We start from the raw sequence: 15,293 nt of genomic DNA, 5'->3' as shown, positions 1-15,293 counted from the left end.
AGTCCGCAAAATTTTTCCTTGGCCCTCCACTGAGTGTGGAACCATAAGTCATGTTCATAAGAATTTATTGTTACGAAAGATATGAATATTTACAAGACATGATCTTTTCCTAATTGCATGAGATGGTGAGAAATAAAATACAGATAACAAGATTCATTGAATTTCTGAACGAAAGCAGGGTGTTGTGCCTCTCAATTTTTTTATCGTATGCAGAAATTGGGCACTGAGGAATCATTGCCATGCATTAGTGGTGAATATTTGTTCGTCATAAATGAATGTGGCTTGCAAATATCGTATTGTCGAAGATAACAACAGGAGCATTTAAATTGGTCAAAGTTTGGTTTAAACTGAATTCACGCGTTGTGCTAGACTACAAATAAGACGACATACTGATGGGGCTATTTTTCCCTCTTTCTCTGACACCACATAACAATAAACAAATTTTGAAAGTGTTTCTACTATATGGAATCACAATGAGGATGCCATTGCCAAGTTTCAACCGAAAATATCACACTCTGCAACCTAACATAACAAATATAAAACATATATAGAAGAAGCAAAAATTATTTTAATGTTTAGTAGGTTAAAATTTTATGGGACAGATTTTCTCGCCTAGCCATCTGATTTCTGCATTCAGCCTGTTTTTTTTCTATTTAATCTCACATTGAGGGCAATCAACTTCTCAACAATCCCCTCACTAAATAAATTATTCCCAAAGTAAGTATTAAAATATATGCATGGCCACAATTTACCAGTGAAAATAACAACATAGAAAGCATTTCTATTAATGGACATGAGAGCCCCTACAAAGAAAACTCACACATACAGAGTTTGGGTTATAGCGCCCACCCACATGATGTTTGTGGGCATCAAAATTCTTCTACACGGTGGTTTCACAATGGACTGTAATTCTGAAACTCTCAATTGCATGTCCATTTTGAAACTCATGCTTAGAGGAAAAAACATAACATAATAGAAACACATTACTACTAACACCTATAAGGGGGCATGCATGCCTTGCCACAATTAGAGACTTGTAGAAGAAGAGGGAGATCCCTTGTACAAAGAAAATGAAGAAGAGGAGGAAGTGGAGGAGGTGAGATGATGAGAGGGCTTGCAGAGAAACCTCAAAGATGTGGGGTAGTTGGACCGACACCCCAATCTCTCGTAACAGTCGATGGAAAAGAGTGAAAGAGAAAGATGGACTTGGTCTTTACTCCATTCTTTTTATCAAACTGGATAAGGTTCTAAAATTCCAAGATTAGAAGCAAGTGAAACAAACTTGTTTGAGGGAAGAAAATAGTATCCTGTGAAAAGCTATGAAAAAATTTTCTTCTCCTTGTCTATGACTATTGATCTGTCTTAACATTTTCCTATGCCATCTCTCAATTGAATAATTTGACATTCCTTTTCAGTTACTCCTCATGCACTATGTGTATATCGATTATGATTTGGACATCTAGGATATCCAATGTCGTAGAGTAATATTAACAGTTGACTTTGATATGTCTTTGATTTTGTTCCATGTTCATTAAAATATACAGATTCTATAATTGAAATAAAAATAAGGATACCTCTCAGCCTAAGAAAATATTAATTTCCTTTTCCATCAAGTTAAATTCATTTTTGAAAATATTGAAAGGCACTTTGAAGGCACATATTCTGTAATTGAAATAAAAATAAGGATACCTATCAGCCTAAGAAAATATCAATTTCCTTTTCCATCAAGTTAAATTCATTTTTGAAAATATTGGAAGGCACTTTGAAGGCACATATTCTGTAATTGAAATAAAAATAAAAATACCTCTCAGCCTAAGAAAATATTAATTTCCTTTTCCATCAAGTTAACTTCGTTTTTGAAAATATTGAAAGGAACTTTGAAGGCACATATTTAGCCAAAAGCCCTATAATGGCATAAGTGGAACTCCCTCCAATTTTAATTAATATTTTGTTTAGATTTTGTTGATGGTGCTGGACCTACCAACATAAAAGGGATCTCCCCAGTATGAAGTCCCAACTAGATCTTACATCGTTTGGTGTATGAGTCCCATCCGGTATGTTATCTCCCCAGTAACCCTTGTACATAGTCTGCAGTAACCATGTCATCGTCATAGTTGTCCAAGGTATTGAAAATTCATGATACATCCCATCTTTGAATGAAGGTCATGTATATTTTATGTCATCGCCATCTTTGTCCAAGGTATTGAAAATTCGAGATACGTCCCATCTTTGAACGAAGGTCATGTATATTTTATTTACAAAATCACTGCTCGTTTGATCAATCCTACCGCCAGACAAGTGGTGTTTTCCAAGATCATTTATAATATGTGGGTCTTTTGGATTGCAAAGTTCATGAAACTTAGTTTCCCATTATCTAAGAAACCCAAACATGAACATTAAAGTTGTAGAAACTATAAAATTCCTCAACCCAACTCAGGGACATGGATACAATAATGCTCCAATACGTAGACTTGGTAGACACATTTAAAATCGTCTCAAGTACGATCGTTCTTGAAATCTAGGAAAAACAAGAAGGAAAAATAGTAGAAAAGCATGAGTCGTCTTTTTCCACCTCTACAAGTCGTCTTTATCCACCAAGGTAGTTGCAAATGTCAGAGCTAAAAAGATCATCGGATCAACAAATGATTTGGCGACGGAGCCAAAAAACCCATATTTTCTCCCATTTTGCTAATGCTGAAGCTGGAGGAGAACTTATTTTAGAAACCAAAGAAATGAAGGTCAACAACTATGAAAGTAGTAAAGGTCTCCCATACTGAACAAATGTCAATTACAAAAAGACCCAAAAATTTTCAATACCAAAACATTCAATCAACTTTAATCTCATAAAAATTCATGCCTTGCAAGGTAAATACACAAGCTATGACCAACAAAATATACAAACAGAGTATAGCAATTAATCTTTGATTGTTTGCTTTGAAGACTTGGTTGGAAAAAGTAAAGAGATCACAAGAAAGGCTCTACAGACAGGTAGTTCATTTTGTTTTGAAACTATCATATCAAACAAATATATACAATACATGGAAGGAAACTTGCTTCAATGGAAAGTAAACAGTGAAAAAAAAAAAAAAAACTCAGATATATGATTACACATCAAGTTAAACAAATTAAAGAAATAAACTTATTAGATAACTCCATAGCATACTTAAAAATGACCTATGTTTAACTAATGAAATTATTAACATAGATTCATAGCAACTCTGGATCTATTAAGTGTCCAAATTAATCAAAATAAATAATTGAATACAAACCTATAAATACCTTTGATTTATTAAATGCCCAACAAAATTAAATAATTGAGTACGAATCTCTCCGCCCATAAAAAAAAAATCTAGTGTATATATATATTATCAATTTTCCTTTTCCTATCGTGTATATATATATTATCAATTTTCCTTTTCCTATCTTCCCATATTAAGTAGCTTGAGGAAAAAAAAAACTTCGATACGGACCTCTTTGCACTTATAATTAGTCTTTATCTGTGGCGAAATCCTTATCTAACAGTCATAAGACCCTCGGATATATTTGTTTTGCTAGCTTTTCATTTTCTGACTCCACATAAAAAGATACTCTACTCAAATTACTTTGCATATCCCTTATTTTTCCTTCGATACTTGGAACAATCTTTCTATCCCCGTGCAACATCAAACTCAAACACTGTACCTGTTCCACAAAACCAGCGCAACATATCTTTCCCCACCATTTTGATAATAGCATTTAGTTGGGTTGGGTTGGGCCAATCAATGAGAGAGCTTGAGTTTCACCCTTACAACCAATTAATTTTTCCATGTGATTGTCTCTCTCACCAATGGAAATTTACCATTTATCATCTGTCAAGCTTACTTTCTGCCCATGTTTTCCCTACTGGCACGGCATCGCCATACCTGTTTCCCAATTTGTCCAAATTTCTCTATGATGTTTGATTTAATCTCCTCTGTATCGAAGAACAGGGCGAAATGAGGTGATGTGGAGTCGTTAAATTGGAGAGAGATAAGAATTGAGTTCAAGCGGAAATGATAGTTTCAGCGTTGTTGACTTTTGTGGGCATAAACACAGGGTTGTGTGTTCTTCTTCTGTCATTGTGTTTGATGCTGAGAAAGAAGCGAGGTAATGTGTGCATGTAGGCCCCTCGCAGTGTGGCCGACGAGCAGGCCAAGAGAAGGGCCTTTCAGTTTAGAGAGGCTGGTGCCTTCTCCTGGTTGGATCCTTAGAGCATGGCGGTTATCCGAAGACGAATTCATGTTGGCTGCTGACTTCGATACTTTTGTCTTTATGAGAATCTTCATTTTCAGGTCTTGTCTTGATTTCTTTGCTTTGATTTTTTTTTTTAATGAACCCTTGCACAACATTAGAAAATAGAGAAAACTTCTGCAATGTAATTGGATGGCATTTCAAGTATTAATTTCAGCGGAAACGCCCAATTCTAATTATGTACCAATGTTTCCACCATGGCCAAGAGCGCATACACAAAAAGCGTATAATTTTCTGAACATCACCGTCTAACCGCTTTTAATTTCTGGAATTCTCTAAATCACCGTCTCCAAATGAAAAAAATAGTTATGTTTGTGACTCAAGTAATAAGGATGAAGCCGCCATGTGCCCCTTCTATTTCAAGTGGATTGCCAGGACTTGAAGCCTTGGGCTAAGACTGGCATTATTGTAGACATGGTTGAAGCTGGAAAACCATAGGCGTCTTTCAGGCTGATGGTTGTTAAAGGTAAGATGTATAGCGAAACCTATGGAAAGTGTTTTCAGAGAAGAGATCTGTTTACACGATGGGGGATTGCACAGTTATTGAAATTCTATCCCGGAGTGCTTCCCGACTTGGACTTGATGTTCAATTGTGATTATAATCTCGTTATCCATCCGAAAGACTACAATGATTCAACCAAGCCTCCCCCCCCACTGTTTCGTTATTCCGGGAGTGAAGATACTCTGCATATTGTCTTTCCAGGTTGGTCTTTTTGGGGATGGTAAGTGCAACTCCACTGTCCAAGTTTTCAATCAGCATAAGAATTTTATTTTCAAGAAGAAACAGAGTATACACAGTTCTGGAAACATAAGCACTCTTGTTCGGCTAAGTTGTTGTTAATGGGTGTATTCTTACATCAAAATCAGCCAATATTCACGTTGGATCCCCACCGCTTGTTTGTGCTTTCAAGGGAATTGAGGCTTGATGGGTGGCTTGACATGCCTCCATATTCACCGTTGAACTGTGATCCCATCAATGTTAAATGTCTAAATTTAACCAGTGATATTCATAAAATGACTTGTCATATATTCCATTCTTCACTTTGAAACTCATCTTCTTTCTCTGATATGAGAGTGGTTGTCTTCAACATGTAATACAATTGATTTTGATTTTGAGCTAGTGAAGATCACAAAACAAACATAACTCATCTTCTTTCTCTAATATGAGAGTGGTTGTCTTCAGCATGTAATACAATTGATTTTGATTTTGAGCTAGTGAAGACCACAACACAAACATATACTCAGGCTTATTGGGAACCCATGTTATCACCGTGATATCAGCGTAATGTGTCAACTACCTACAAATTTTCAGTTATCACTTTTTATCCATTTATGATTTTGCTCATAGTTGTGTTGGTGACCCAGGGTACGTAAAATCACCTTCACCAAAAAGGTTCAACAAAGTTTCTTAAAAGAGGTGAATGGTAAAAGTACACTAGTTTTTTTTTGCATGTTAACTCTACATGTATAGAAGGATTGAGTATTGAGGATGTTTCTAGAAATATATTCGTTGTTATTTCAATGGAGGATTCTAAGACTCGACTCATGAATTACTACATGCTGGTTGCATTAACTGTTAAATGCAGATGTCAGAAAAATATATAATCAGATGGTTTATTCTGGTCGTTTCAAGTGAGTACCTTTAGCATTTTAACTACTGTGAAACAGGGTTTATATTACATCCTTCCTTTACCACTGTTAAATATACAAAGAGACAAACAACAGATTGGGAGGATATATGTGACATATTTTCTGTACTTTTGATCATTAGAAGTGTTTTTAAGTCTTAACCAACATTGAAACGACTGTAAATCTAATGTTATATCCGAAATATGCATTTCAAGCATAGAAGTAGGGTATACTAAACATGAGCCATAATTGATTTTGTGGATGATTGTTGTCTTGAATTTGTATGGATATAAGCTTCAAATACACGATGAATACTAATGGAAAACATAATTAGAATAAAACATATCTATTGTAAAATATTATTATGACCATCTAATATGTGATGTCAATGACATGTTATCAATGTTATTCAAAGAACATAATAATGGCACAAAAACGACATTAGACAAGAGGCTCACCAAGAAGGTAATAATGACATGCTTTAATCATTCCTGCAAATATTCTTAGTTTGAGTTGGGTTGCATTGCAACTATGAATTTGGCAAGGGAAAATATTTTCTTGGCATGTTGATTGTGTGGTTCCCCTTTTCCTTTCTAATTGTTCCCATATATGTTAATAGTAAAAACTCTATTGTATATAGTTGGTTGAAGAGTTAGGCACCAACTGGTTTCATCCTATTACTCAATAACATGACACTGTTAGTCAACTAAGTAATAAAGTTACTTCTTTGCATAATGATACTTCCTGAACTTAATATTTCATGGCAAGAAACTAATATGCATATTTTTTACTCCTAAGCATGTTAACCAAGGAATAACAACTTAATTAAGAGGGGTGCTCTCTTTTAAGGGTTGAATTTGAGTATTTTGAGAAGAATGGTGGGTGGAGGAAGCATATATTAGAGGATTTCCCTACCTAGGAAGGCTCACCATCTAATGTTCTTGAGTAATTAATAGCTTAATGAATTAAATAATCTATAGATCTCGGTAGGCTATAGTTCTCAATAAAGGAGAAAACCCGAAAATACCCAATGTTTAGGCAAGTTTTAGGCAGCTGGGCAGAAAAAACTAAAATTGGTGTTTGGAGTGTATTTAACTCAAATAATTAAGTGAAGAAACCCCTGTGGGAAAACTATAAATACAAGAGGGATGATCTCATTTGGGACTATCATTGGATAAGATCAATTATCTTTATTTGTGTATGAGCCTGAGCCTCGGAGGGTTTTAAGACCCCCTTCCCTATCAATTTCGGTGGTGAAATACTCCACCCTAGTTGATAGAAACGATGTTTTATCTTTTCTTTGGCAATGATTTCAATGACGTCCCACTTAAAGAGAACACCTTAAGGGAGATCATACTCCTGATCACCCTTGTTGGGATCTTTGTTAAATATGGATTTCCACTGAGAAGCAACGAGCATATTTGTGTAGACGATGTGATTAGGGGAAAGAAGTCAATCTGTTCTCGCTCAACAAAAGCCGAATGCGGCCCAAACACTCATTTTCATTCACAGCTGTCAAACCATTACCCACACGGCAGTAGAAATTTTCTTCCTCCTCTGCGATTCGGATTGCCATATCACGCAGGGAGTCATGCACCCTGAAACAGAGTACTTGCCCATCAAAGTCTCTCATCATTGGCTCGATCAAACAACGATCTGCTAAAATATTGAGATAATATCTTCCCAGCTCGAATGGATCATAAGCGGGTCGATGCTCATGTTCCAACGTCTTCTTGGCAAGTAAGCCTTCCCCTATCCATACCTGAATCGCCAACTGGACATGAACGATTGCGTCTTCCAAGATGTTTGCAGCTACACATAAAAAGCACAATTGCAGGTCAGCATCCTCATAGCCGAGTGCATCATAACTCAACCTAACATAATTGTACACACTGTCCACGTTTGGCAGCCTTTGGACAACCCATTCTCACTGTTGTGGATGAGTACTCCCGGCCATTGCCCTGCCAACCACTTTGATAGCGAGGGGAAGCCCTCTGCACCTTTTACACACAAGCTTGGCTTTTCCCTCTTCTATGTTTGCTGGCAGATTTCCATATAAATAGCACAATTGCAGGTCAGCATCCTCATAGCCGAGTGCATCATAACTCAACCTAACACAATTGTACACACTGTCCACGTTTGGCAGCCTTTGGACAGCCCATTCCCACTGTTGTGGATGAGTACTCCCGGCCATTGCCCTGCCAACCACTTTGATAGCGAGGGGAAGCCCTCTGCACCTTTTACACACAAGCTTGGCTTTTCCCTCTTCTATGTTTGCTGGCAGATTTCCATTATTATATGGAAAAGTGTGACAAGCAAACAACTTCCAACTCTCATCTTCCGACAAGTCCTCCATTGTTATTGTGTATTCATCTGCGACACCTGTTTTTAAGAGTGCAGCGCGAACCCTGGAACTCACAATGACTTTGGAGGTAGAGTGGTTCCTTACAGGGAACAGTACACCTAATTCCTCTAACAATTCTGCAGCATTGCATCCCCATACATCATCTAAGAACAGAATAAACCCGGTGCTCTGGTGCACTGTCTGATTCAACCATCGCTTTACCTCTTCTTCGTTCATATTTTCGCCCAAATTTACATTTTTTGTGTGGCTATTTGGGTACGGAGTGCATTTCTAAGACTTGTAAAAGAGGGACTTTGGGAAACAGTGAGCCAAAGTAATAAACCATCCTTAGAATTATTGCGTACCTTTTGGCTATTGAAGAGCGTCTTCAAAAGAAGAGTTTTTCCGGATCCACCCGTGTCAACAACACCAGCTTTTCGAGAATCGAAAATGCTTTATCCTGTCCCACTATAAGGGGCTCTTCGATCAATTTCATCTTTGCAGAGCCTGTTGGAACAACAGGGCCATGGGAAGTACTTGAAGAAGAAGAGCTCATTGCACCAAAATTCACCATACAACCAACTTTCCCTTTTATCTCACAATTGGGAATATCTCTTTGTAATTTCTTCCATGTCTACCATAGACATTGCCATCACTTCTACATTAGTGTTCTCTCTAGTTCCGGGTAAAAAAATTTCAAAATATTTCATAAATCCTTCACTTTGAAGATATCCCCATTGGAATCTCCCTGAAACATAACATATGATAAAAAAAACATCAATAAAGAAACAAAATTGCATAAACTTTTGACTTCTTTCTTCTATGCTATTGTTTCTCATCATTGCCTTACGACGTTTTCTTTGCAACATGTGGTGCAAATGCTAGTTAATAGCTTAATGAATTAAATAATCTATAGATCTCGGTAGGCTATAGTTCTCAATAAAGGAGAAAACCCGAAAATACCCAATGTTTAGGCAAGTTTTAGGCAGCTGGGCAGAAAAAACTAAAATTGGTGTTTGGAGTGTATTTAACTCAAATAATTAAGTGAAGAAACCCCTGTGGGAAAACTATAAATACAAGAGGGATGATCTCATTTGGGACTATCATTGGATAAGATCAATTATCTTTATTTGTGTATGACCCTGCCTCGGAGGGTTTTAAGACCCCCTTCCCTATCAATTTCGGTGGTGAAATACTCCACCCTAGTTGATAGAAACGATGTTTTATCTTTTATATTTCTATTTGTCATGGCATAGGATTATTGAAGAGGGTTTCTAGTCTTAGTCAATGAATTTTGAAATTTTTTTGGAAGTAGTGAAGTTCTCCATCCATAACAACAAAAATTGTGGAAGAATTTGTAGCAGTTCGATTCACATTCTAAGGCAAGACAAGATCTCGGTGAAGGATTTTATTTTGGTTAAATCAGAATTCCGCGTGGCAAGGAAATATTGTGTGAGTTAGGACGTCACCCCTGGAGCATATCTATAAATCCTTTTGGAAGGATCTGAAGCTAAGAGATTCTCTCATGGGCGTCATGTAGGATCAGATCATCTCCAACGAGATACATTTCGATGGTGTGGTGGCCCTTTTTTGTGGGTTTGAAAGGAGTGAAGTTTTAGAAGTGATAGATCGAGCGTTTAGGAATTGATTCGAGTATATGAATCTGCATTTCAGAGTACGTGGATTCTAAGCGAGACTAGGCGGTGAGGTATTCTTGGTGGTTGTATGAACTCGGTGACCAATTGAAATTGCAAAGGAGATACACGAGGTCCCCTTGTCAGGTTGTAGCTGCGGGAAGATATATACGTGGGCTCCTCTGACAAATTGAAGTTGCAAAAGAGTCAAACGATGGCCATGTAACCGGTTGTAGGTACGGCAGTTTGAGAAGCAGAAGGATACCAACGGATGACAAGCAAATACTAAAGAAGTTGATGGCAATCTTTTGAAATAAATTGGTGTAGAAGAAACTCCTATAACTGGTTGTATCACTCCCCTAAACAATCACAGATTCTGAAACATAACCATAGTTTTAGATACAAGCAGGGCTTGTATCACTCCCCTAAACAATCACAGATTCTGAAACATAACCATAGTTTTAGATACAAGCAGGGCCCAAGCGGAATTGTTTGTCTCAGGAATGGCAATGGGAATCGCCTGAGATAATGCGGGTCATGAATCAAATTGTGGAGAAGTAAATATTGCAGCAAGCCTAAAATTTATAGTAATTTGGATAAATAGGGAAATCGAGGGAAGTTGGATGTTGTAGTTTCTAAAGCTAGTATCCATCTGCCTATGTGTGGCAAGACAAAGGTTTCGAGTGGTATAGAGACCTCCTATCTTTTAAATCTTGGGAATTTTTTGGAATGTTTTATTCAGTTTTTTACTTACATTTGGTTTTAGTCATACTTATAATTAGTTTTTGAAGACCATAATATAATATTTCATCTTATTCATGCTATAACTGCAATCTTTGGTTTTAGTCATACTTATAATTAGTTTTAGAAGACCATAATATAATATTTCATCTTATTCATGCTATAACTACAATCTTACTACCCTACTGGGTAGGAGTTGGCTAGCAAAATTTTGTCTTCAAAACACATGGTAAATCAACTAAAGGAAGCTTCTATGAGTAAATCCAAAGGCACCTCAGTCATACTTATGTGTCATTGAAACACTAGAATGTATCCTGAAGACTGGTAGCAGGTAAATCACCACGCACTGAAGAGGAGTTGTAGTCTTATAACTTTGTTCAAGTACAACTCAAAAAAACTAGTGGAGAAGAGATTTATGATAATAAGTTTCAAGGGGAAGTAGAGGTGGTTTGATGATCAATTAAACGATGCTATTAATTCACCTGGTTGGTAATGCATTCCTGTGAGACATTTATGTTATATATGCTTGTTGTCCCATTTTAAGGTTTCATGTTTTTTCATATCACAAAATGAATAAATTTCTATATATGTGTATGGATATGCAGGCCTAGTAGCCCATTTCAACATAAGATCAAATGACCAATGAAAGCCAATTTCTCCCTTTTTTGATCAGCTATGTGGAATATATTGTTTTGTCTTCTTGAAAGTACCCACAGCTAGAAGAATCTGATAAGGACTAATATAAGTGATTAGTGATGACTGATGTTGAATTTTTGTAGATATTTTACAAGCATTTATGTTTTAGATCAAATTGTGGATCATCTCGCATGGAGTAAGGGCTTGTGTAGCTGAATGATGATGACCTACAGAACTTTTGTACATATTTTAGAAGCATTCACGTTTTACATTAGACTGTGGGTCAAATTTCATATAGTAGATGAGCTTGAGATTTATGCTAAAGGACAAAGATGGATATTTGTTTCTTGGAAATTGATGTATAATATAATTTTAAAATTGAATTAATATTATTATTTTGTGATGCATTTGAGAGAAAAATGAACATTGTTTAACTTTCTCTAACATGAACTTGTGTTTAATTGATGAAGGTGGACACTAAAAAAAAACAGAGTTGTATTGAATTGTTGGTTAACCAGAGATGCATTTGAGATAAAATTGTAGATTGTTTAACTTTCTCTAACATGGACTTGTCTTTAATTGTTGAAGGTGCACACTGAAAAAAAATAGATTTTTGCAATGTCTGAAAGCATTTATTGTACCCACATTCAAGATTTACAAGAATGGTGTCAAAGTGAAGGAAACTATTTGCCCAAGCCAACAAGGCCTGGAAAATTCAGTGAAGCATTATTACAGCCTCTAGACAGAAATATGAAGTCTTTCTCTGCAACCATTACCATATCATTCACACATTTAGTTGTGAAACACCTATAGATAGCAAAAAAAAATGGATTTGATTCATACAGGAAGAGTATTTCCCGACTTTTTCTAAGATTCTTTGTGGCATTATCCCATTCTCTTCAAATATTTCTACCTCCAAGACCAATTTTTCCCTATTCATGTTTATGTTTAGCCCTCATGGTGATACAAGAGATACTCAATAAAGATATCCTCTACAAAAAATCATATCAGCCTAGTGCATTTTCAATTCCATATTTTTATACACATTTCAAATCGTTGATCAGTTGTAAACAATTTGCGAATACATTCTCATTATGTTTTCTTTCTCTCACAGAAAACATTATCAAATTGGTGGGTGCTATGGGTTCATTTCTTGCACTTGAACAACTATATGGCATGGTGCATAGAGAGACAAAGACAGGGAAGATAGAAGTCTACTCAAGTAGGATTGGTCACTATATATATATATATATATATATATATATATATATATATATATATATATATATATATATATATTTCAATATATTGGAAGGCCAATTTTAAATGATTTTTTCAATATTTCTCCCTCTGTCTTTTGTGCTTGAATCCCTACAATTTGTTCAGGATGCCCAATAAATGAACAACGTTTTTTCAATACTCCCAGAGATAGGTGCTTCTAAATTTTAATGCCATTTTTTGGTATAAAGGGGATGTTTTTTTCTTTAAATGGTAACTACTTGCATCTGTTAAAAAATTGACATTGTAGGTTTCTTCTACCAACAATAGACAAAATCTATCAAATTAATTGTGAAACTAGTTTCTTGGATAATAACAATTTTTTTTTGGAAAAAATGGAATGTATTTAGTTATGTGCACCAAATATTCACACCCCCACAATACCAAAGCAATGCAAAACACTTTAGCTCAATTGCAGGTTGCTTACTAGGCTCCCACATTCTCATTGTCACTTGGGTGGCAAGTTTCCATATTCTCACCACGGATGGGAGGGTTTGTACACTAAACACTTTTCATAGATAAATCGCTAATGAAGTTCTAGTGTGATTCCATGCTAGAATATTCACAAACCTTTCATGGGTAGGACATTACCCAACCTGCATTGGGTTCAAGTCCAACTGTTTGCAAAGCCCCAAGCTTCTTGGAAACAACTCATTAGCGATGAGATTACCTAAGCTGGGTTTGGCTGTAAGTCCAAACTGTTAGCAGTTCCCTTACCTTCTTGAAATGAGCTCTATAGGTTTCTACATTCTCCTTCTAACTTGTGAGGTAAGTACAATAATTTTGTTCAAAGGGTAAAAAAACCAAACAAAATATTGGTGTCTCTTTGCACCTTTTGGTGCAAATGCTAGTTTAAAATTATAATGAAATTAAAGCTACATTACAAAAGTGATGGTGGGCTCTACAATAAAAAAGTAATTGTGGGCTCTTGTTGCGTGAGACATAGAATTTGGAAATATTGGTAAATGTGTAAAACGATGTTGATTGCGGCAATGGGTATAAAAAATGATCTGGTATGTCATGTTTAATGATAACAAAGTCTTTTTAGTCCGCAAAATTTTTCCTTAGCCCTCCACTGAGTGTGGAAGCCTAAGTCATGTTCACAAGAATTTATTGTTACGAAAGATATGAATATTTACAAGACATGATCTTTGTCTAATTGCATGAGATGGTGAGAAATAGAATACAGATAACAAGATTCATTGAATTTCTGAACGAAAGCGGGGTGTTGTGCCTCTCAATGTTTTTATCGTATGTAGAAATTGGGCACGAGGAATCATGCCATGCATTAATGGTGAATATTTGTTCGTCATAAATGAATGTGGCTTGCAGATATCGTATTGTCAAAGATAACAACAGGAGCATTTAAATTGGTCAAAGTTTGGTTTAAACTGAATTCACGCGTTGTGCCAAACTGCAAATAAGACGACGTACTGATGGGGCTATTTTTCCCTCTTTCTCTGACACCACATAACAATAAACAAATTTTGAAAGTGTTTCTACTATATGGAATCACAATGAGGATGCCATTGCCAAGTTTCAACCGAAAATATCACACTCTGCAACCTAACATAACAAATATAGAACATATATAGAAGAAGCAGAAATTATTTTAATGTTTAGTAGGTTAAAATTTTATGGGACAGATTGTCTTGCCTAGCCATCTCATTTATGCATTCAGCCTGTTTTTTTCTATTTAATCTCACATTGAGGGCAATCAACTTCTCAACAATCCCCTCGCTAAATAAATTATTCCCAAAGTTAAGTATTAGAATATATTCATGGCCACAATTTACCAGTGAAAATAACAATAGAGAAAGCATTTCTATTAATGGACATGAGAGCCCCTACAAAGAAAACTCACACATACAGAGTTTGGGTTATAGCGCCCACCCACATGATGTTTGTGGGCATCAAAATTATTCTACGTGGCAGTTTCACAATGGAATGTAATTCTGAAACTCTCAACTGCATGTCCATTTTGAAACTCACGCTTAGAGGAAAAAATATAAATAACAGAAACACATTACTACTAACACCTATAAGGGGGCATGCATGCCTTGCCACAATTAGAGACTTGTAGAATAAGAGGGAGATCCCTTGTACAAAGAAAATGAAGAAGAGGAGGAAGTGGAGGAGGTGAGATGATGAGAGGGCTTGCAGAGAAACCTCAAAGATGTGGGGCAGTTGAACCGACGCCCCAATCTCTCGTAACAGTCGATGGAAAAGAGTGAAAGAGAAAGATGAACTTGGTCTTTACTCCATTCTTTTTATCAAACTGGATAAGGTTCTAAAATTTCAAGATTAGAAGCAAGCGAAATAAACTTGTTTGAGGGAAGAAAATAGTGTCTTGTGAAAAGCTATGGAATTTTTTTCTTCTCCCTGTCTATGATTATTGATCTGTCTTAACATTTTCCTATGCCATCTCTCAATTGAATAATTTGACATTCCTTTTCAGTTACTCCTCATGCACTATGTGTATATCGATTCTGATTTGGACATCTAGGATATCCAACGTCGTAGAGTAAAATTAACAGTTGACTTTGATATGTCTTTGATTTTGTTCCATGTTCATTAAAATATACAGATTCTATAATTGAAATAAAAATAAGGATACCTCTCAGCCTAAGAAAATATTAATTTCCTTTTCCATCAAGTTAAATTCATTTTTGAAAATATTGAAAGGCACTTCGAAGGCACATATTCTGTAATTGAAATAAAAATAAGGATACCTCTCAACCTAAGAAAATATTAATTTCCTT

The 15,293-nt window shown here is 35.9% G+C and overlaps 1 protein-coding gene across 1 annotated transcript; it reads right to left on the bottom strand.

The window, feature by feature from the left end:
* Positions 1–7,336: 7,336 nt before the first annotated feature.
* Positions 7,337–8,479, bottom strand: LOC149188638 (putative disease resistance protein At5g63020). The gene is made up of 2 exons (XM_089410028.1): positions 7,846–8,479; positions 7,337–7,710 (listed from the first exon to the last, which is right to left on the bottom strand). Exons 1-2 carry the CDS (start codon positions 8,477–8,479, stop codon positions 7,337–7,339), a joined length of 1,008 nt encoding a protein of 335 aa, XP_089266154.1.
* Positions 8,480–15,293: the final 6,814 nt, after the last annotated feature.

The sequence above is a fragment of the Pinus tabuliformis genome, chromosome 3_1 (assembly GCF_031772625.1).
Source record: "Pinus tabuliformis cultivar Carrire ecotype Pingquan chromosome 3_1, CPIR1, whole genome shotgun sequence".
NCBI lineage: Eukaryota > Viridiplantae > Streptophyta > Pinopsida > Pinales > Pinaceae > Pinus > Pinus tabuliformis.
Note: the sequence above shows the minus strand (reverse complement) of the source record. Positions and strands in the feature narration are given on the sequence as shown.